This window comes from Engystomops pustulosus, chromosome 1 (genome assembly GCF_040894005.1).
Source record: "Engystomops pustulosus chromosome 1, aEngPut4.maternal, whole genome shotgun sequence".
NCBI classification, from domain to species: domain Eukaryota; kingdom Metazoa; phylum Chordata; class Amphibia; order Anura; family Leptodactylidae; genus Engystomops; species Engystomops pustulosus.
The window spans coordinates 22,976,576-22,998,965 of NC_092411.1; the positions used below are offsets into that span (position 1 = coordinate 22,976,576).

At 48.1% G+C, this 22,390-nt stretch overlaps 2 protein-coding genes across 3 annotated transcripts in view; one reads left to right on the forward strand and one right to left on the reverse strand.

The window, feature by feature from the left end:
- Positions 1 to 575, forward strand: part of C6 (complement C6) — a 39,017-nt gene extending 38,442 nt beyond the window's left edge. For both annotated transcript variants that reach the window (XM_072135541.1, XM_072135547.1), the window contains exon 18: positions 353 to 575. In XM_072135541.1, coding sequence (XP_071991642.1) covers positions 353 to 525 — 173 coding nt within the window. In that variant the 3' untranslated portion in view covers positions 526 to 575. The remainder of the gene's footprint in view (positions 1 to 352) is intronic.
- A 4,856-nt stretch (positions 576 to 5,431) lies between these two features.
- C7 (complement C7) overlaps positions 5,432 to 22,390 on the reverse strand; it is a 40,671-nt gene continuing 23,712 nt past the window's right edge. The window contains exons 10-18 of the mRNA XM_072135558.1: positions 21,084 to 21,250; positions 18,001 to 18,229; positions 16,875 to 17,052; positions 11,613 to 11,700; positions 11,314 to 11,446; positions 10,188 to 10,379; positions 7,325 to 7,418; positions 7,003 to 7,187; positions 5,432 to 5,724 (exon numbers count right to left, since the gene is read on the reverse strand). Coding sequence (XP_071991659.1) covers positions 5,555 to 5,724; positions 7,003 to 7,187; positions 7,325 to 7,418; positions 10,188 to 10,379; positions 11,314 to 11,446; positions 11,613 to 11,700; positions 16,875 to 17,052; positions 18,001 to 18,229; positions 21,084 to 21,250 — 1,436 coding nt within the window. The 3' untranslated portion in view covers positions 5,432 to 5,554. The remainder of the gene's footprint in view (positions 5,725 to 7,002; positions 7,188 to 7,324; positions 7,419 to 10,187; positions 10,380 to 11,313; positions 11,447 to 11,612; positions 11,701 to 16,874; positions 17,053 to 18,000; positions 18,230 to 21,083; positions 21,251 to 22,390) is intronic.

The window sequence follows — 22,390 nt, forward strand, 5'->3', positions numbered from 1 at the left end:
TGGGCAGTTCCATAGACCTCATGATTCTCATGTGCTCTAACATGCACTGTGAGCTGTGAGTTCTTATATAGACAGGTGTGTGCCTTTCCTATTAAGTCCCATCAGTTTAATTGAATCATGTTAATGAGGATGAGAAGAAAATGGACAGCATGTAAGTTAAATATGAGTGTCACAGCAAAGGAGCTGAATACTTATGACCATGTGATATTGCAGTTTTTCTTGTTGGCAAATTAACAAAAATATCTAGAGTTTTGTTATTTTCTGTCTAGATGGGGTGCAGAGTGTACATACAATTTTTTAAGAGGTCGGAATGATTTCTGTACCCACTGTTTATGTATTTTCTTATTTTCAGGGTCTGGGTGTTTCTGCCTGCTCCCGTACCAGTGCCCAGAGAACAATGATAAGCTCTTCTGCATCAAGACCAGAACTGGGAAGCCAAGAACCGTTAACTTCTGCGGGCTGGGAGCCATAAAATGCAGCAAGCTGAAGGCGGAGATCGTCAATGAAGGCGCATGCACCCAGTGACCCCTCCCCCATATGTGCAACCACTGTAATAAACCTGTATAAATAATGAATCATCAGGCTCCAAGATTTTCCAGAAATATCCACCAACGTACATAGACCTGAAAGGTTAATGGGGGTCATGAGAACATTTTATAGTGTGGTAATCCTATATAACACAGAGCATGTGCCAAAGTAATCATATATAACATAGAGCATGCGCCATAGTAATCATACATAACATAGAGCATGCGCCATAGTAATCATACATAACACAGAGCATGCGCCATAGTAATCATACATAACATAGAGCATGCGCCATTGTAATCATATATAACATAGAGCATGCGCCATAGTAATCATATATAACATAGAGCATGCGCCATAGTAATCCTATATAACACAGAGCATGTGCCATAGTAATCATACATAACATAGAGCATGCGCCATGGTAATCATATATAACATAGAGCATGCGCCATAGTAATCCTATATAACACAGAGCATGTGCCATAGTAATCATACATAACATAGAGCATGCGCCATGGTAATCATATATAACATAGAGCATGCGCCATAGTAATCCTATATAACACAGAGCATGTGCCATAGTAATCATACATAACATAGAGCATGCGCCATGGTAATCATATATAACATAGAGCATGCGCCATAGTAATCCTATATAACACAGAGCATGTGCCATAGTAATCATACATAACATAGAGCATGCGCCATGGTAATCATATATAACATAGAGCATGCGCCATAGTAATCCTATATAACACAGAGCATGCGCCATAGTAATCATACATAACATAGAGCATGCGCCATAGTAATCATACATAACATAGAGCATGCGCCATTGTAATCATATATAACATAGAGCATGCGCCATAGTAATCATGCATAACATAGAGCATGCGCCATAGTAATCATGCATAACATAGAGCATGCGCCATAGTAATCATATATAACATAGAGCATGCGCCATAGTAATCATATATAACATAGAGCATGCGCCATAGTAATCATGCATAACATAGAGCATGCGCCATAGTAATCATGCATAACACAGAGCATGCGCCATAGTAATCATACATAACATAGAGCATGCGCCATTGTAATCATATATAACATAGAGCATGCGCCATAGTAATCATATATAACATAGAGCATGCGCCATAGTAATCATATATAACATAGAGCATGCGCCATAGTAATCCTATATAACAGAGCATGCGCCATAGTAATCATACATAACATAGAGCATGCGCCATTGTAATCATATATAACATAGAGCATGCGCCATAGTAATCATGCATAACATAGAGCATGCGCCATAGTAATCATGCATAACATAGAGCATGCGCCATAGTAATCATATATAACATAGAGCATGCGCCATAGTAATCATATATAACATAGAGCATGCGCCATAGTAATCATACATAACATAGAGCATGCGCCATAGTAATCATGCATAACATAGAGCATGCGCCATAGTAATCATGCATAACATAGAGCATGCGCCAAAGTAATCATATATAACATAGAGCATGCGCCATAGTAATCATGCATAACATAGAGCATGCGCCATAGTAATCATATATAACATAGAGCATGCGCCATAGTAATCATGCATAACATAGAGCATGCGCCATAGTAATCATGCATAACATAGAGCATGCGCCATAGTAATCATACATAACATAGAGCATGCGCCATAGTAATCATGCATAACATAGAGCATGCGCCATAGTAATCATACATAACCTAGAGCATGCGCCATTGTAATCATATACACAACCTGTATTGGGAGAGGCAAGCTAGGCAATCGCCCAGGGCCCCGCTGAAGATAACCTCTGACAGACACAAGGTCCCCAGCATTCAGCAGCTGCTATAGCGCCACCTTCAGGCTTCTCCTCTTTCTGATGAGTCATCTTCTCTCTTTCCTGCTGTTACTGCTATAACATCCACAGTAGTCGGATGGGAGGGGGAGGATGTCAGCAGCATTGCCGAGGGTGTCCTACCACCTAAAGCCGCTGACCTGTCATAGAAAGTCTCCTCATTCACTGGACATAGAGGCCCATGTAAGTGTATCTACTTAACATATTCTAGAGCAGGGGTCCCCAAACTTTTTACATAGTGGGCCGCTCACTGTCCCCCTAAGACCGTTGGAGGGCCGGACTAAAGTCTAAAAATAAACAACGGTACATTTGACCGCATCCATAATACACTGGCACCCCCCTCAATTAATTATTTAATATACCGGTACTGCACCCCCTTGTGAACTATTTTATATATTGGCCCAATTAATGAATTAATATACTGGGACCTCTCTCCATTAATTATTGAATATGCCTCCCCCCCATTAATTACTAAACTGCCCCACATAATTATTTCCTATACCCACACCATTAATTATTTCCTATGCTGCCCCTTATAATTAATTATTTCAGTGCATTTAGGCATGTAGACATGGTCAAGACAATCTCCTGCAGTTCAAAACGAGCATCAGTATGGGGAAGAAAGGTGATTTGAGGCCTTTGAACGTGGCATGGTTGTTGGTGCCAGAAGGGCTGGTCTGAGTATTTCAGAAATTGCTGATCTACTGGGATTTTCACGCACAACCATCTCTAGGGTTTACAGAGAATGGTCCGAAAAAGAAAAAACATCCAGTGAGCGGCAGTTCTGTGGGCGGAAATGTCTTGTTGAGGTCAGAGATCAGAGGAGAATGGGCAGACTGATTCGAGCTGATAGAAAGGCAACAGTGACTCAAATCGCCACCCGTTACAACCAAGGTAGGCAGAAGAGCTTCTCTGAACGCAAAGTACGTCGAACTTTGAGGCAGATGGGCTACAGCAGCAGAAGACCACACCGGGTGCCACTCCTTTCAGCTAAGAACAGGAAACTGAGGCTACAATTTGCACAAGCTCATCGAAATTGGACAGTAGAAGATTGGAAAAACGTTGCCTGGTCTGATGAGTCTCGATTTCTGCTGCGACATTCGGATGGTAGGGTCAGAATTTGGCGTCAACAACATGAAAGCATGGATCCATCCTGCCTTGTATCAGCGGGTCAGGCTGGTGGTGGTGGTGTCATGGTGTGGGGAATATTTTCTTGGCACTTTTTGGGCCCCTTGGTACCAATTGAGCACCGTTGCAACGCCACAGCCTACCTGAGTATTGTTGCTGACCATGTCCATCCCTTTATGACCACAATGTACCCTGTAACATCTGATGGCTACTTTGAGCAGGATAATGCGCCATGTCATAAAGCTGGAATCATCTCAGACTGGTTTCTTGAACATGACAATGAGGTCACTGGACTCAAATGACCTCCACAGTCACCAGATCTCAATCCAATAGAGCATCTTTGGGATGTGGTGGAACGGGAGATTCGCATCATGGATGTGCAGCCGACAAATCTGCGGCAACTGTGTGATGCCATCATGTCAATATGGACCAAAATCTCTGAGGAGCTTCCAGCACCTTGTTGTATCTATGCCATGAAGAATTGAGGCAGTTCTGAAGGCAAAAGGGGGTCCAACCCGTTACTAGCATGGTGTACCTAATAAAGTGGCCGGTGAGTTTATATGATGCATAAGTAAAGATATGAAACATCTACAAAAAAAAACGGGGTCTAGAAACACCCTGAATCATAAAGACATGAACTCCTATTCACATATAAACATAATGGCGCCCCAAAATTTGAGTGTAAGTAACTTGTGTGTTGAGTCGGTGGACACCCTCATGGCTGGAGGAATCTTCGGACTAAAAGAGAGCCTCTAAAAGTTATGAGGGGATGTGAGGATTACGTCTCATGGAAAAAAGATGTTTTATGGCATCTTACAGCGCTGAGCTATACATCATATAGGGGATATATACGGGGACGCCAGGTTGTACGCTGCACAATACTGGTGCGGCAGCTTGTGCTGAGTCACACCGAACTATAATAAGCTACAATTATATTCACCATCTGTAGAGACTCTGCAAATATCACCGTGTCACTGCCTGATGTCTGTATACAAACTACACAGTATACATACTGCAGGCATATGTCCTCATATAGAAAATACAACATACTGTATAGCGGCAGAACTTGCGGGGGAGGAGATGAGGTCTTCTAACTATTCACCGCAGTCTTCAGAAGCTTCTTAATGTACCAGAACATCGGACCCCTACGTGTGTCCAATGGGACGACACAGCGTCCATGAGGTTCAATGTATAATAAAGAAAACATCTGATACATTGTAACAGTTGCAGGTTCTAAGTTGTTGCAGGAGGATAATCTGCCATTATATGACATCATATGGCCGAACCTTAAAGGGCATGTACCACCAGGATGAAGGACTGTATGCAAACCACTTTAGGCACAAGCATTACAACAGAGACTGGATCCAGAGGAGCAGCTGGACTCCGTTCTGCTTCTGCACAGAAGTCCAGTTATGAGAGGGGATCCCAAGTGTTGGACCCCTACTGACCTGATACCAATGACCTGTATTATGGAAAGGTCATCAATATTATTATCTGGCTGCTGTTACACCCGATTACGGCAACTTCTAGGGGTGTTAGTGGTTGTCTCCAAGGCTAATGCTATCTAGTATTACAGCACTTCCTGCCTTTGTTATAGCACTTAAAGGGGAAGTAAGTATTTAAAGAGGATTTGCAGGACTGTGATATTGATGAGCTATCCTTAGGACCCACTAATCAGCTGTCATCCTGATATCACGTGACAAGTTCAAGTGAACGTGACAGAGCTGCAATACCAAGCACAGCCACTATACATTGTACGGTGCACTGTCTCATCAGGCTACTGACTGGAAGGAGCATCACTTATCTGATATCTTACGGCTATTTCAGAAACCCCTTTAAATCAACAACTTTTTCTGGGGATGTGGAGCTGTAAAAGATAGAGTGTAACTGCATTAAAGAGATAATAAGAAATTTATCAGCACAGGAATATACGTGGCTACATGACATTATGATCGGCCATGTTTGAGGCTGGTGTATGACACCCCCTCTCCCGGCACGGAGCAGCTGTGTGCGGCTCAGGCATCACAGGGTTCAGTGCCGATGATGGACACCGCCGTCCCTCGGCATTTCAGGATTCCGGCTTCACATTCGCTCAGGGTTTTCTCCTTGCCATTCACCAGGACACAAATGCTGATGCCGGCAGCCGTGCAGCTCCCGGCCTCCCTGCAGACACAGGCGCGCGACTCTAGACAAAGAGGAAGGAGGGCGACAGTTATAGCCGACATATGGGGTACACGGCCAACATACAGATACAAGATGTACAATGACCCCAGGAAGAGACATTACAGTCTGAGACATATAACAAAGTGAAACCGGTCCGCAGGTGTGACCATGCAGACCGCAGGAATGAATTTATATTCCAGGATTGCAGCTGTTGTACTTTTTAAACTGTGCATTGAGCTACTTCACAGCACATACTCCCTGCTGCAGTATTCAACTAGGAGCCTGCTATAGCTTTTTGTCAGGGCAGAGGGAAGAGGATGTAGAGAAAATCAATGCTCAGAGCACAGCAGTGTTAGGGTGCATTTTCATTGTGTTTGGATGCGTTTTCAATGTAGTTTTGAAAGGCATTACAAATGCCTTTGCAGAACTGCTACGAAAAGCAGTTTTCGTTAGCGCATGCATTTTCAAACGCATCACAACCACTCAGAAGAGGAGATTTTCCCAATTACATTGCTGTCCACTTTGCGTTTTCAAAACGCATAGCCTTAACGCAACGTTAACACATCTAACTATGTTAACTCCAGCATTAGCTTTGTGTTAATGCTTTTTGTAAAATCAATGTTGACAATGTAATGTGGCACATCTCCTTCTTCTCAGCTCTTGTGATGCATTCAAAAATGCATGCGCCAACGCAAACAAAACGTGTGAACGCAGCCTCAGGATACACCCCCAATGCACTACATTCCAGGAATATAAATCCATATTTCACAGTCCAGCCGCTACTAACAACATGATTACACATCTCTCCAAGGGCAATACATAACTTTGGCTGCTTTCTGTATAGTAACACCTGCTGACAGGTTCCCTTTTAAGATCATAAGATTTTCTATAATAATATCAGACATGATCGTGACATATAGAAGGACTCCGTCTACTAAACAATATTTTGTCTTTAGGATTTGGCCCATCCATGTAGCACAGGTCATCTCATCCACAGGATCTCCTATAGTGGCCACTGTCTTATATAAATCTAGCCGCCACCTGCCTGACTATAACCAGTGATCGCTGCTGCTTAACGATCCAGACTCTATATATAAAGGGATCATGTTTAGACATCCTATTTAATAGGTGATCCTGAAACTTATAAAGTCCTTGTAACAGCAGAGTATGTAGAGATATTTCCATCTTATCATACAGATCAATGCATTACAGCTGATGACATAACTCAGCTCCTTCCCCTTACAGCCGCTGGACCCCCTGATTGTTAATCTGTGTTCCTTCCCTTTTGGGGATACACTACCTGAGCAGGTCTCCCATAGGTGGCATGTGTCACATGACCGTTCTGCTGGTTTGGGGAATTTGCAGTTGGCCTCCGTGGTCAGGTTGTACGTCCTCCCCAAACATTGCAGGGCCAGCATTTTACACACTGTGAGCGCCACATTCTTGTTGTTCCTTCCATCAATGGCGCAAATGTCCAGCGAAGAGCTGAGAAGCGAAAACAGAATGTGCTGTTGTTATCTGGCGTCAGCGGGATATGGGGGGGACACTCTGCTGCTAGTCACATGGTCACATACTATATCACCAGAGGCCGCAGTATATGGATACACACAGTTGAAACTCACCCGCACTCATACGGCATCCTGCAGGTGCACTTGGAGTCCTGGATCTTCTCCCATGGTTTGCATTTGACATCATCTTTTGGGGTGACCACAGGCTCTGCCAGGGAAAGAATGGACACAGTCAGACCGGAGACAGGAAATCCTGGACTGCAGGGGACACACATATATATATATATAACATTAGATCAGACTGGAAAACATTATCATACATCTATTACACACATATGCACATCACACATATATATATGCATAAAATACAGACACTGCACATGCAAACACATAACACACATACATAAAACAATACAAATAACATTTATACTTATTGCACATATAAAACACTAAATATATACACGCAAATAGATCTTCAGAGAAAGCCGCCGAAAGAGACGGTCAGAGAGAAAGCCGCCGAAAGAGACGGTCAGAGAGAAAGCCGCCGAAAGAGACGGTCAGAGAGAAAGCCGCCGAAAGAGACGGTCAGAGAGAAAGCCGCCGAAAGAGACGGTCAGAGAGAAAGCCGCCGAAAGAGACGGTCAGAGAGAAAGCCGCCGAAAGAGACGGTCAGAGAGAAAGCCGCCAAAAGAGACGGTCAGAGAGAAAGCCGCCAAAAGAGACGGTCAGAGAGAAAGCCGCCGAAAGAGATGGTCAGAGAGAAAGCCGCCGAAAGAGACGGTCAGAGAGAAAGCCGCCAAAAGAGACGGTCAGAGAGAAAGCCGCCGAAAGAGATGGTCAGAGAGAGAGCCGCCGAAAGAGACGGTCAGAGAGAAAGTCGCCGAAAGAGACTCTCTCTGACCGTTTTACCTCAGACAGCTCTGTATCTCTATTCATCTGTTTTATACTCATAAGCTGTTTTATACTCATTGGGGCTCATTTACTTACCCGGTCCATGGAGTTCATCCATTGTCCATCTGTAATGCCCTGTGCCGTGATTCACTAAGATCGTGCACCTGATTTCCTGCATGTGTCGCTTCCCCCACTTAGGTCCGCTGGAGTTCACCTTCTTCTTCCTGGTGCATGTAAGTGCATTGTCTTGCGACACAATTTGAATCTTAAATCCTGCGCTCAGTCCAAATCAGCCGGATCGTCCCCCCTATTTCTGTCACATGAAAGCAGCGCAGCTGCGGCAAAACTCGGTTGCTTGCGACACAATCCCAGCGCAGACACCTGTTAAATACCTGTCACAGCCGTACAAATCCTGAAAACGGCAAACAGTCTGACAAAAGTGCCATCCGCGACCCTTCTAGACTATAGTAACCAATCACAGCTCAGAGCTCATATTAATGACCTGTGGCAGAGCAGCAACCAATCACGGCTCAGCTTCCAACTGCCACAGCAGCAGACAATGGCTCCTGTATATGGTGGGTAATAAGTGGATTTTGGAAACTGCAGGGTGAAAATTTCAGCTCAAAACCTAAGATGTTCCCTGAGTCAAAGAGAGCGACTGTGCAAAATTTGGTGATTATAAATGCGACGGTACAGATTCCGTTAGCGGACATACATACACACACATATTATATATATATATATATATATATATATATATATAGATAGATATAATACAGTACAGACCATAAGTTTGGACACACCTTCTCATTGAAAGAGTTTTCTGTATTTTCATGACTATAAAAATTGTAGATTAGCACCGAAGGCATCAAAGCTATGAATTATCACATGTGGAATTACATACTTAACAAAAAAATGTTCTAGGTTTCCCTTTGCGGTGATTACTGCTTTGCACACTCTGGGCTTTCTCTTCATGAGATACAAGAGGTAGTCACCAGAAAAGCAGGGTAGAGACCAAGTAGAGACCAGCCTCAGAAATCGCAGGTAATAGCAGCTCAGATTAGAGAGCAGGTCACTGCCGCACAGAGGTCTCGCAGCAGACACATCTCTACAACAACTGGTAAGAGGAGACTGTGTACAGCAGCCTTCCTTCATGGTAACATCGCTGCTAGGAAACCACTGCTAAGGACCGGCAACAAGCACAAGAGACACAAGGAATGGACATTAGACCAGTGGAAATCTGTGCTTTGGTCTGATGAGTCCAAATTCAAGATCTTTGTTTCCAACCACCGTGTCTTTGTGTGACCCAGACTCTCCATGCCTGGTTCCCACCGTGGAGCATGGAGGAGGAGGTGTCATGGTGTGGGAGGGGAGGGGGAGTTTGCTGGTGACACTGTTGGGGATTTATACTGAACCAGCAGGGTTACCACAGCATCTTGCAGCGGCTGCTATTCCATCCGGTTTGAGTTTGGTTGGACCATTATTTATGTAATGACCCCAAACACGCCTCCCGGGCGTGTAAGGGCGATTTGACCGAGAAGGAGAGTGATGGGATGCTACGCCAGATGACCTGTCCTCCACAGTCACCAGACCTGAACCCAATCCAGATGGTTTGGGGTGAGCTGGACCGCAGAGTGAAGGCAAAAGGCCCAACAAGTGCTAAGCATCTCTGGGAACTCCTTCAAGACTGTTGGAAGACCATTTCAGGTGACTACCTCTTGTGTCTCATCAAGAGAAGCCTAGAGTGTGCAAAGCAGTAATCAAATGTGAATCTACAATTTTTATAGTCATGAAAATACAGAAAACTGTTTGGATGAGAAGGTGTTTCCAAACTTTTGGTCTGTACTGTGTGTATGTTTGGATATGTATATATAGATATAGGTTCAGTGAAGAGGCAGCACTCCTTGTAGTGGTGAAAGGGGTGAAGCTTTCCTTGATACTTTGGAAGTTTCTGGCTGTTTAAAAATGTGGTACAGCTGAAGAGGTGTGAAGACTTCTACTTCCATAGTGGAGTGTAAGCTGTGGTGAGCAAAGATGTGACACGATGTGACCACAGCCCTGGAGTTGCCCAATTCTCTGCACTCACCTCTCTTTGTGCAACGAATACTTTTCACACTAGGATTCCAGGTCAGGCTGGAGGTGCACTGAATAACAGCCGGACCATCCAAATCCAGGTTCGAAGGACACTTCAGCGTTAACTTGTCCCCAATTTCATAAGAGTCTTTCTTTGGAGTAGTTTTTATGTTACTTGGAAGATCTGGGGTAGAGCACATTATCCCTGAGGAGATACAATGTAACATTACGATGTATCAATCTTACAGATTGGTGTTTTGGTGTTGGGTGGGTAGAGTCAGCTTCAGGATTGTGCACCAAGTACAGGAGGCTGCAACCAAGGCCTTCACTTGACGCTGATTTAGGCTACATTCACACGACGTGTACCATAGCACGGCTGGCACGCGTGGGCGCCGGGAAGAGGAGGAAGGGATGAGCGCCGCTCACCCCGCCCCTCTCCACAGCGATGTATGGTGCATGGCGCCATATTACGGAGAAAGATAGGACAGCATACGGTGCTGTGCACCCATTGCTGTCTATAGGGGACTTATATACGCCTTATATACGTCCCCCATACGGTCGTGTGAATACAGCCTCAGGATATTGTTCAGCCTGCTCAATAGCTACACCATGGCACCAATCAGGCCAGCAGTGTTACTGAAATCAGATACTCCTGTAAGCTGTTACAATGGGGGTCATTTACTAAGGGCCCGATTCGCGTTTTCCCGACGCGTTACCCGAATATATTTTCCCTGAATTGCCCCGGGATTTTGGCGCACGCGCTCGGATTGTCGCGCATCGGCGCCAGCATGCACGCGACGGAAATCGGCGGTCGTGGCCGAACGAAAACCCGACGGATTCGGAAAAACCGCCGCATTTTTAAAAAAAAATGTGTCACGAAAATTGCACTTACCTTCACTCAGCCCGGCTTGGTGTATTCCAGTGCGTTCCGATGCTCTTCAGCGCAGCAGCGCCACCTGGTGGACGGCGGAGGAACTACCTTAATAAATCCCAGCCAGACCCGAATCCAGCGCAGAGAACGCGCCGCTGGATCGCGAATGGACCGGGTAAGTAAATCTGCCCCAATGTGCAGACCTGACTCCCATCATTGAGCCCCTCCCCCTGCATCTTAGACCCCTGCGATTCATGCCTATACTCACTTTTACATTGCATGGCATTGACCTGCCACTGAAGGTTGTCACTGCATTCAGCAATGGGATCCCCCACAATTGTGTAGCCACTGTTGCAATTGTAAATGATCCGTTTACCAACATAGTAGGACCCGTCATCATCCTGTAATGAAGCACAATGTACAGTCACTTCCAGAGACAGCGCCTGCTCCGGAGATTACTGCCTTAGATATATCTGTTGCATTTCGCCTAGCATTCGGCATTGAAGGGCTGCACCCTCAGGCAACTATCCTCCTGCTACTTTTACCAAACATTACATGTGATGGTACCTGGATATGTCCATTTTCCAGAGGAGGGGGCGATGAACAGAAATCTGTTGGCAAGATTTGGATATCAAAGCAGTGAGGCTCCACAGTGCTGCAGGATAAATACATATAATTTATAATATACATATAATAGATTAATGCACAAAAACTGCAATAACTTAAAAGGGAACCCGTCACCACTATTTTCACAAATACAGGTAGTGGCAGGTTCCTATAGAGCTCTTATAACTATCTGACACCCTGCTTTTAGCTAAAAATTGTTCCCCTCAGATCCCCATAAAATCAGAGTTATAATCTTGCCTGGTATCTATGCAGCTTTGGAGCGAGTCCACGGGGGCGTGGCCTAATGTCATGTGACCAGGGTGACATCATCAAAGGTCCTTGAGCTACTTAATATGAAAACTATACCCCATGTACATATCTGACCACATAAAACCATCACAGCAGCCTCCATGGACTTCTACTCCTCTCCATGCAGGCTGCTGTGATTTCATGTGATAAAATATGCTGTGATTTCATGACATATATGCTTAGTGTACAGTTCCTAATGCTACAAAAGCTATAGGACCTGCGATGATGTCACCCTGGTCACATGACATTATAGCAGCATACAGAGATAGGGATGGGGAGGAGCTGCTGGATTCAGCCCGAGGAGGCCACTCCCACCTGGACTACATGTAGCCATGCTTAGTTACCAGATAAAACTATAAAGTTGAATATATGGGAATCTCAGGGGCATAATTTTTAGCTACAAGCAGGGTGTCAAATAGTTATTAAAACTCTATAGGAACCTGTCACTAGCTGTATTTGTGAAAATAGTGGTGACGGGTTCCCTTTAACTTCCTGTCCCTGGTGACAGCTTACTAAGCCCTGCAGCTAGAGTAATGTGCTATGGAGAAGCTCAATGCAGTAAGCACAGAGCACAGCAGTGTGCTTTGAGAAGCTACATTCCTGATTTCTGCTGCTGCTGCTACTAACAGCACACACACGCTATGATTACATAGATCTCCAGGGACAGTACATAACTGTGGTTCAGTCTACATGGTCACACCTGCTGACAGGTTCCCTTTCGTGTCCATTAGAAGCTGACCTTTATAACATAAGGTATCTGCAATGAACCTATACAACCCAAAATTTAGAAAATCCAATTGTCACACTTAAAAAATAGAACTGTTCCGACTTACAATGTTCAGTCTCCTTTGATAAAGAGTTGTACATCCACATAGATTGTGTGGCTTTGGTGGAGCACACATGTATGTATCCTGCCTGTGCAGTGATGATGATGAGGGTTGTAGTGTAAAGTAATACATCAGAACAGATACTAATGTATGAGGAGACACGAGCGCTGATCACTGTGGATCCTGGGGGCCACATTTGATGTAATTCATGGTCCAGTCAGTGACTAAGCGGCGGTGACAGTTGTCAGAACAGGTGAACATGTCATGAAGAGACGTGTCATGAGGAAGACACACTATGAGCAGACGGCAGATGTGAAGTGTATCTCCACAAGTGATTCCCGATTAAACCTGATTTTCTCACCCCCCGGCTGCACGCTGGTACAGGCTGGACATGAGGCAAGGAGACGGCAGCCATGTGCATCATACCATGAAATCGGAAGCAATACTACCAAGGACCTGCTACACCCAACAAAGGCCCAGGAGATGCTGCACCCAACAAAGGCTATTGCCCAGGAGATGCTGCGCCCAGCCGGGGCTATTGCCCAGGAGATGCTGCGCCCAGCCGGGGCTATAGCCCAGGAGATGCTGCGCCCAGCCGGGGCTATAGCCCAGGAGATGCTGCGCCCAGCCGGGGCTATAGCCCAGGAGATGCTGCGCCCAGCCGGGGCTATAGCCCAGGAGATGCTGCGCCCAGCCGGGGCTATAGCCCAGGAGATGCTGCGCCCAGCCGGGGCTATAGCCCAGGAGATGCTGCGCCCAGCCGGGGCTATAGCCCAGGAGATGCTGCGCCCAGCCGGGGCTATAGCCCAGGAGATGCTGCGCCCAGCCGGGGCTATAGCCCAGGAGATGCTGCGCCCAGCCGGGGCTATAGCCCAGGAGATGCTGCGCCCAGCCGGGGCTATAGCCCAGGAGATGCTGCGCCCAGCCGGGGCTATAGCCCAGGAGATGCTGCGCCCAGCCGGGGCTATAGCCCAGGAGATGCTGCGCCCAGCCGGGGCTATAGCCCAGGAGATGCTGCGCCCAGCCGGGGCTATAGCCCAGGAGATGCTGCGCCCAGCCGGGGCTATAGCCCAGGAGATGCTGCGCCCAGCCGGGGCTATAGCCCAGGAGATGCTGCGCCCAGCCGGGGCTATAGCCCAGGAGATGCTGCGCCCAGCCGGGGCTATAGCCCAGGAGATGCTGCGCCCAACAAAGGCTATTGCCCAGGAGATGCTGCGCCCAACAAAGGCTATAGCCCAGGAGATGCTGCGCCCAGCCGGGGCTATAGCCCAGGAGATGCTGCGCCCAACAAAGGCTATTGCCCAGGAGATGCTGCGCCCAACAAAGGCTATTGCCCAGGAGATGCTGCGCCCAACAAAGGCTATTGCCCAGGAGATGCTGCGCCCAACAAAGGCTACAGCCCAGGAGATGCTGCGCCCAGCCGGGGCTATAGCCCAGGAGATGCTGCGCCCAGCCGGGGCTATAGCCCAGGAGATGCTGCGCCCAGCCGGGGCTATAGCCCAGGAGATGCTGCGCCCAGCCGGGGCTATAGCCCAGGAGATGCTGCGCCCAGCCGGGGCTATAGCCCAGGAGATGCTGCGCCCAGCCGGGGCTATAGCCCAGGAGATGCTGCGCCCAACAAAGGCTATTGCCCAGGAGATGCTGCGCCCAACAAAGGCTATAGCCCAGGAGATGCTGCGCCCAGCCGGGGCTATAGCCCAGGAGATGCTGCGCCCAACAAAGGCTATTGCCCAGGAGATGCTGCGCCCAACAAAGGCTATTGCCCAGGAGATGCTGCGCCCAACAAAGGCTATTGCCCAGGAGATGCTGCGCCCAACAAAGGCTACAGCCCAGGAGATGCTGCGCCCAGCCGGGGCTATAGCCCAGGAGATGCTGCGCCCAACAAAGGCTATTGCACAGGAGATGCTGCGCCCAGCCGGGGCTATAGCCCAGGAGATGCTGCGCCCAACAAAGGCTATTGCCCAGGAGATGCTGCGCCCAACAAAGGCTATTGCCCAGGAGATGCTGCGCCCAACAAAGGCTACAGCCCAGGAGATGCTGCGCCCAGCCGGGGCTATAGCCCAGGAGATGCTGCGCCCAACAAAGGCTACAGCCCAGGAGATGCTGCGCCCAGCCGGGGCTATAGCCCAGGAGATGCTGCGCCCAACAAAGGCTATTGCCCAGGAGATGCTGCGCCCAGCCGGGGCTATAGCCCAGGAGATGCTGCGCCCAACAAAGGCTATTGCCCAGGAGATGCTGCGCCCAACAAAGGCTATTGCCCAGGAGATGCTGCGCCCAACAAAGGCTACAGCCCAGGAGATGCTGCGCCCAGCCGGGGCTATAGCCCAGGAGATGCTGCGCCCAACAAAGGCTACAGCCCAGGAGATGCTGCGCCCAGCCGGGGCTATAGCCCAGGAGATGCTGCGCCCAACAAAGGCTATTGCCCAGGAGATGCTGCGCCCAACAAAGGCTATTGCCCAGGAGATGCTGCGCCCAACAAAGGCTATTGCCCAGGAGATGCTGCGCCCAACAAAGGCTATTGCCCAGGAGATGCTGCGCCCAACAAAGGCTACAGCCCAGGAGATGCTGCGCCCAGCCGGGGCTATAGCCCAGGAGATGCTGCGCCCAACAAATGCTATTGCCCAGGAGATGCTGTGCCCAACAAAGGCTATTGCCCAGGAGATGCTGCGCCCAACAAAGGCTATTGCCCAGGAGATGCTGCGCCCAGCCGGGGCTATAGCCCAGGAGATGCTGCGCCCAGCCGGGGCTATAGCCCAGGAGATGCTGCGCCCAGCCGGGGCTATAGCCCAGGAGATGCTGCGCCCAGCCGGGGCTATAGCCCAGGAGATGCTGCGCCCGGCCGGGGCTATAGCCCAGGAGATTCTGCGCCCGGCCGGGGCTATAGCCCAGGAGATGCTGCGCCCGGCCGGGGCTATAGCCCAGGAGATGCTGCGCCCAGCCGGGGCTATAGCCCAGGAGATGCTGCGCCCAGCCGGGGCTATAGCCCAGGAGATGCTGCGCCCAGCCGGGGCTATAGCCCAGGAGATGCTGCGCCCAACAAAGGCTATTGCCCAGGAGATGCTGCGCCCAACAAAGGCTATTGCCCAGGAGATGCTGCGCCCAGCCGGGGCTATAGCCCAGGAGATGCTGCGCCCAGCCGGGGCTATAGCCCAGGAGATGCTGCGCCCAGCCGGGGCTATAGCCCAGGAGATGCTGCGCCCAGCCGGGGCTATAGCCCAGGAGATGCTGCGCCCAACAAAGGCTATTGCCCAAGAGATGCTGCACCCAGCTGGGGCTATTGCCCAGGAGATGCTGCACCCAGCTGGGGCTATTGCCCAGGAGATGCTGCACCCAGCTGGGGCTATTGCCCAGGAGATGCTGCACCCAGCTGGGGCTATTGCCCAGGAGATGCTGCGCCCAGCTGGGGCTATTGCCCAGGAGATGCTGCACCCAGCTGGGGCTATTGCCCAGGACAGTGTTGGTCTGGGTTTCCTTAGGCCACCAGAGAAAATAAATTTGGGGGCCCACTCTTCATTATTCCCCAGGAAATATACTCCAGCAGCCTCCAAATTGTTGTGTTTTCTGATGGACCTCTGGGGTTCAGTATTAGGTTGAGCCAGGGCCCACCGGAGGATCCTCTGGTACTCTGGTGGGCCAGTCTGACACTGGCCCAGGAAATGCTGCACTCAGCTGGGGCTATGGCCCAGGAAATGCTGCACCCAGCTGGGGCTATATCCTGGGAGATTCTGCACCCACTAGAAGCTATAGCCCAGGAGATGCTGTACCAACAAAGGATATAGCCCAGGAGATCCTGCGCCCATCAGAGGGTATAGCTCTGCCGATGGTGCACCCATCAGAGGAGAACCCAGAAGAGGGTGCACAGGAAAATCTGCACCCTGCTGGAGGATGATACACCTAGCAGAGGCTGCACCCAGAAAATGTACTCCAGGGAATACTGCATCCTTGTCTCAGAGGCAGTGACCCTGTACATAGCGAGTCCTTTACTCAACTGAAAGTAAAGACAATTATATCCAGTCTAGACAATGCAACAGCCTATATAGATATGGAATAGAAGATAAATAGATAGATAAGGAATATATAGATTTACCGTAAGTGGGTTATCTCATCCTCTTCACATTTCTCAGATTCTATTGAGTTCCCTATGCAGCTCTTCCCACCACCAGCAGGGGGAGGGTTATTACATACTCGGCTCCTGACTCGTCTCCCAGCGCTTCCGGCACATCTACTCCATGATGTCCAGCAGCCCCAGCTACCATCAATGACCGCTGGAAGAGAAAGGGGGGCTATAAGTGATGGCTCGGGGGCTGACACATGTGAATGTACTATATACATGTATCTTCTGTATGGAGGAAAACTCAGGAAGTCTTAAAGGGGTTCACATGACTAAAATACTTGGTCTTTCATTGGATGTTTAATATGTGACAAGATATTACCCAGTGACTAGTTCACTTTACCAGCGCCCCTGTTCTGGAGCATGTCAGATACCTTACAACCATATGTTGGGGCTCATTTACTAAGGGTCCGAATCACGAACTTTCGTAGGGTTTCCCGACGATTTCCGATTTGCACCGAATTGCCCCGGGATTTTAGCGCACGTGATCGGATTTTGGCGCATCTGCGACGGCATTCACGCAGCAGAAATGGGGGGGGGCGTGGCCGTCGGACAACCCAACGTTTTCGGAAAGACAGCGGAATTTTTATGCAAGATAAGCACTCGCATACACCAGGAAGAAGCAGCAACACAGCACAGCTGCGACACCTGGTGGATATCGGGCGCACGACCTTAGTGAATCCCGGCAGACCCGAATCCTCGTCGGAGAACGCACCGCTGGATCGCGACTGGACATGGTAAGTAAATGTGCCCCAAAGTGTTACATTGTGGACGATGCAAGAAATAGTATAGTAGAAGAATCAGGGGATCACATCAGGAGCTTATGCTGTTGTTTATATATCGCTGAGTGTAGACCTTGCTGCAGTGACTCACTCCTCCCCACCCCTCACCATAGACTTCAATGACACCTCAGTGTGCTGCTATCCCTCTGTCTGGAAAGACGGGATTTAGCAGATATTTAGCAGAGCCTAAGTGATTAATAAGAGGCAGGAACTCAACTCATCACAGATGTTTGTAGCTTGTGATAATTCTGGCGGAACAAGCTGAATTGAGTGCAGGACAGTGATACGTCTGGCCCCATATATGTTAAAAAAAATCTTACCGGGATCGTCCTGCACCAGGATACCCTGTTCACACGCAGAGCCACGTGTGTATGGCTTACAGTGGCACACGCACTTTGTGCCCTCCACTACGGGCAGCCCCTTGTTCTGGCACGGCCTACAGCGGCAGGGGCTATCCTCACGCAGATACTCCTCTATGGCGCGCTTCAGGTACAGCCGCTTCACAGAGTAACACGGCACTTCTTTCACCAATTCATATAGGGGAGCAAGCTGGAAGAAATACAATAAAGGGAAAAGTTGTATATTCAGGGTACCTTAAAGGGGATGTCCGGGACTATGAAAACATTGCTACTTTCTTTAAAAAACAGGCTGTGAGTGATATTTCAGGTATTGCAGCAACCTCTATGCACAGATATCAGGACAGACTTCATATTTCCATCCAAATCTGTGGGTGCAGCTCTTTAACCTAGAAAAAGCGGTCTGCTTTAGAAGGATAGCCCATTCATTATCATGAAAACAGTGTAATACTTAATCCCCCCAGTGGTGGCGCTGCAGGGACATTAAGCACTTATTGACAGGTGTCCATCCAGTCACTGATCGCTCAGGATTTATGTGAATGGAGGAACGGCCGTTTTGCGTTGTGATTCCAAGTAGAGTCGGATGAAGCGCACACCACGAAACGACTGTCGCTCTATTCAGGGAGGTGTCATCACAACCCTCCCTCCCTTGTATAGCGTTTCTTGCAATGTAAGTTTGTATTTTTGAATAAACCTTCCTTTGGAAGATAAGGAGTACAATTCATTCTATTTCTTCTTGGATATTATACTATACTTGCTACTAGAATAGAGCACAACCAAACTGATTTATTACCCTGTGTAGCACCTATGGACTGTGGGTCATATATCCCCTGAAGATGTTCAGTGAGAGGTTTTATGGACAGTGCCAGTCATATATCTCTAGTGTTTTATCCCCTTTAAGAGTTTTCTCTCTTTTATGTGATGGAATTTTCCTATAAATACGGCGTCTATTAATCATTGTCTCTTCTCACTTTCACATAAGAATACTGCAGCAGAAGGGAGGAAGGTCACCGAGACGCAGCAATGGGAAGACACAGCCATGTCCTTGGGTTGTCCTCCTCTGTCAGGCTGAAGAGAGCAGCATCTCCCTGGAGGAACATTTGTAGCTCTACGCTTTATCCTCTCCCATCCGAAGGAGCTTTAAGTGTCCTGATGGTTATCCAAATGTAACTGGGAGGGCCCCTACCCTGTCATGTGACATCATCAACTGCCATCAACTGCCATGTGATATTATCAACTGCCATCAACAGTCATGACATCAACTAGCTGTCCTATGACATCATCAACTATGTAGATGTCCTCTAAACTCCCACAATGCACTGCTCTGAATTTTTGCTTTAACTTGAGACATGCAATGGTTAAAATAATATCTCTGCAGTTCAGTGCAGTGTCAGATCTGCCTATAAATGTGCCAAGCAGGTGATTTTATGCTATTTCCTGACCACCTCAGGCTGTGGGAGAGATGGGTATTCCAGTTTTTGTATCCCTTTATCTTGGAGGCTGACAGAGGAGTAATGTACTTTGTAGTTCTATAAGGGGGTGATTGGTCTGTATGGAGGGTCCTATGTTGAAGTATAACCTGAGGGGCAAGGTGGTTACATCCCCCAGCAGTGGGTTACTACCTTGTATACAGGGAAAAGTGCACCAAGGGGTTAAGTAATATTCTCCTAGGGCAGTGGTGGCGAACCTATGGCACTGGTGCCAGAGGCGGCACTCGGAGTCCTCTCTGTGGGCACCTAGGCCATCACCCCAGCATGAAGTTCACCAGACAGAACTCAAAGAATCTTCCTGCAGAATCTTCCTACAATGATAGATGAATTGTCCTCCTCCTTTCAACTATGTTGGTGTTTTTAGGAGTCTGGACGATTGAAAGTTGTCAAAGAACAAGGAGAAATAAATTACTGCTTAAGTTTCTGTGCTGGCACTTTGCTTTTGGTTAAAGTTTGGGCACTCAAGCTCTAAAAGGTTAGCCATCACTATCCTAGGGGGCTCTTCACTAGGGAATGGGGTACTAAAGACCCTTCATGTCCCCTGGTTGTTGCCAAATATTACTAGGTCACTGCTGCATCCTGGACAATGTCCATCACACGTGACTCCATCACCTCTACCATCAGACTACGCTCAGCATGCTCGGGTGCGTGCAGGGTGTGAGCCGCATGACAATAACATTGATAAACATATTCCGGGAGAAGCCATTGATCACACGGAAAGGTCAGTGCGATTTCTGTCAGATCCCTAATTACTTTTCGCCTCGCATATTCCCTAATGCACAAGGTGTTGAAGCGTCTGGCAATGTACGACATGATGAATAGCGCTGTCGCCTGCCGGAATAAAGCTCAGCCACTCTCCGGGATTAAAATAGATCTTCTATTGTTTCACAGGTGTCTGAAAAAAATCGTAAAAACATCTGCAGTGACACTGCACCCGTCCCAGCAAGCAGAAGACTTCATCTTATACAATTTGCCATTGTCAAGATTTCTGCTTGCTGTCAGTGAATGGGTATCCACCAGTATCTCTCTTCTGGTTTGTTACAATGTATCAGTGTGGAGTCCAGGCTGTTTAGCTCACAGAGCATTGTCTAGACTAGATTGTCTCCATTCAAAGGCAGTGACATGTACATAGCTAAACCTGCTCTGAGAATTGTATACATTTGGGCTCATAGGAACATATTACGGCAAATAGTAGGTGACCCCTGGTTCAGATTTGGGGCCAGGGGCTGTGGTATTTGCATGCAGTTAGGTCGGTTTTGTATGGTCACATTCTCAGGCTTCTATTTGGGCTCCAACACCAACTAAATGGATCTCAGAGGTGCAGCCGTCACCACAAGAGAGAAGACGTATTCCATCAATATGAATCCTATAACTAACCTGTCTATAGATATGTGCCCCGTCCTCCAGAGAGGGAGAAACCTCCATAACCAAACTAGACTAATAGAGAGCGGCCCCATCTGCCATCTCCGAAAACTCTTATAGGGTGTAAGAAAACTCTCTATAGCTTTCTACATATACATAACACATCTATAGACTCTACTAGTGATGCATACTGACCTTAAACTTAATAATGCTGGGCAGATTTGTCACAGAGCCCGCCCAAGACGCATAGCGCTGGTCATTTGCAGTCGGGTTATCCAGGGAGAAGTAGCTGAGGGCAGCGATAAATTTGGGTTCTCCTCCATTCACAATTGCTTGGCCCCGAATCTCTTTCCCGCTTTGACCTATAGATGTAAGGAATATGTTGTTTTTCTTAAAGTGAGTGAAGGTTTCTTTGTCAGGACGCACAACCTCCATGAGAATGGTGTCAGCTTCCGTTTCATGAGCGCCATGCTGTGATAAAATACTCTGCTGCTATGCTAGTTCTATGCTATGCTGCTAAGGTGCTGTTCTGCCACAGAACTGTGCTGCAATGCTAGGAGGCTATGCTGCTGCAGTGCTGCAATGCTAGGAGGCTACGCTGCTGCAGTGCTGCAATGCTAGGAGGCTACGCTGCTGCTGTGCGGAAATGCTAGGAGGCTACGCTGCTGCTGTGCGGAAATGCTAGGAGGCTACGCTGCTGCTGTGCGGAAATGCTAGGAGGCTACGCTGCTGCTGTGCGGAAATGCTAGGAGGCTACGCTGCTGCTGTGCGGAAATGCTAGGAGGCTACGCTGCTGCTGTGCGGAAATGCTAGGAGGCTACGCTGCTGCTGTGCGGAAATGCTAGGAGGCTACGCTGCTGCTGTGCGGCAATGCTAGGAGGCTACGCTGCTGCTGTGCGGCAATGCTAGGAGGCTACGCTGCTGCTGTGCGGCAATGCTAGGAGGCTACGCTGCTGCTGTGCGGCAATGCTAGGAGGCTACGCTGCTGCTGTGCTGCAATGCTAGGAGGCTACGCTGCTGCTGTGCTGCAATGCTAGGAGGCTACGCTGCTGCTGTGCTGCAATGCTAGGAGGCTACGCTGCTGCTGTGCTGCAATGCTAGGAGGCTACGCTGCTGCTGTGCTGCAATGCTAGGAGGCTACGCTGCTGCAAATCTGTGCTGGTTTAATACTGATGAATATGGAAGGAAATTGCACTGAATGCAGAATCCGATCTCTGCCATCTCTGCCTGCTGGGAGAACAGTGTTATATAGTGTGTATATATATGTATATACATGTATATACACATATACATAGTGTATATACAGTGTATATTCTCCTATAAATCAAAGAGACTATAGGATCAAATTATGAGACTGGGTGTCTCCATTATACCCGTGTGACAGGAGCTTGTGTCCCCCCTTGTAGAATCTGTGTGGTACAGTCCATACAATAGAGTGAAGGGAATCTATAAATACCTGTTCTATAAGAAATACATAACTGCACGGTCGGATCAGTGTGTGA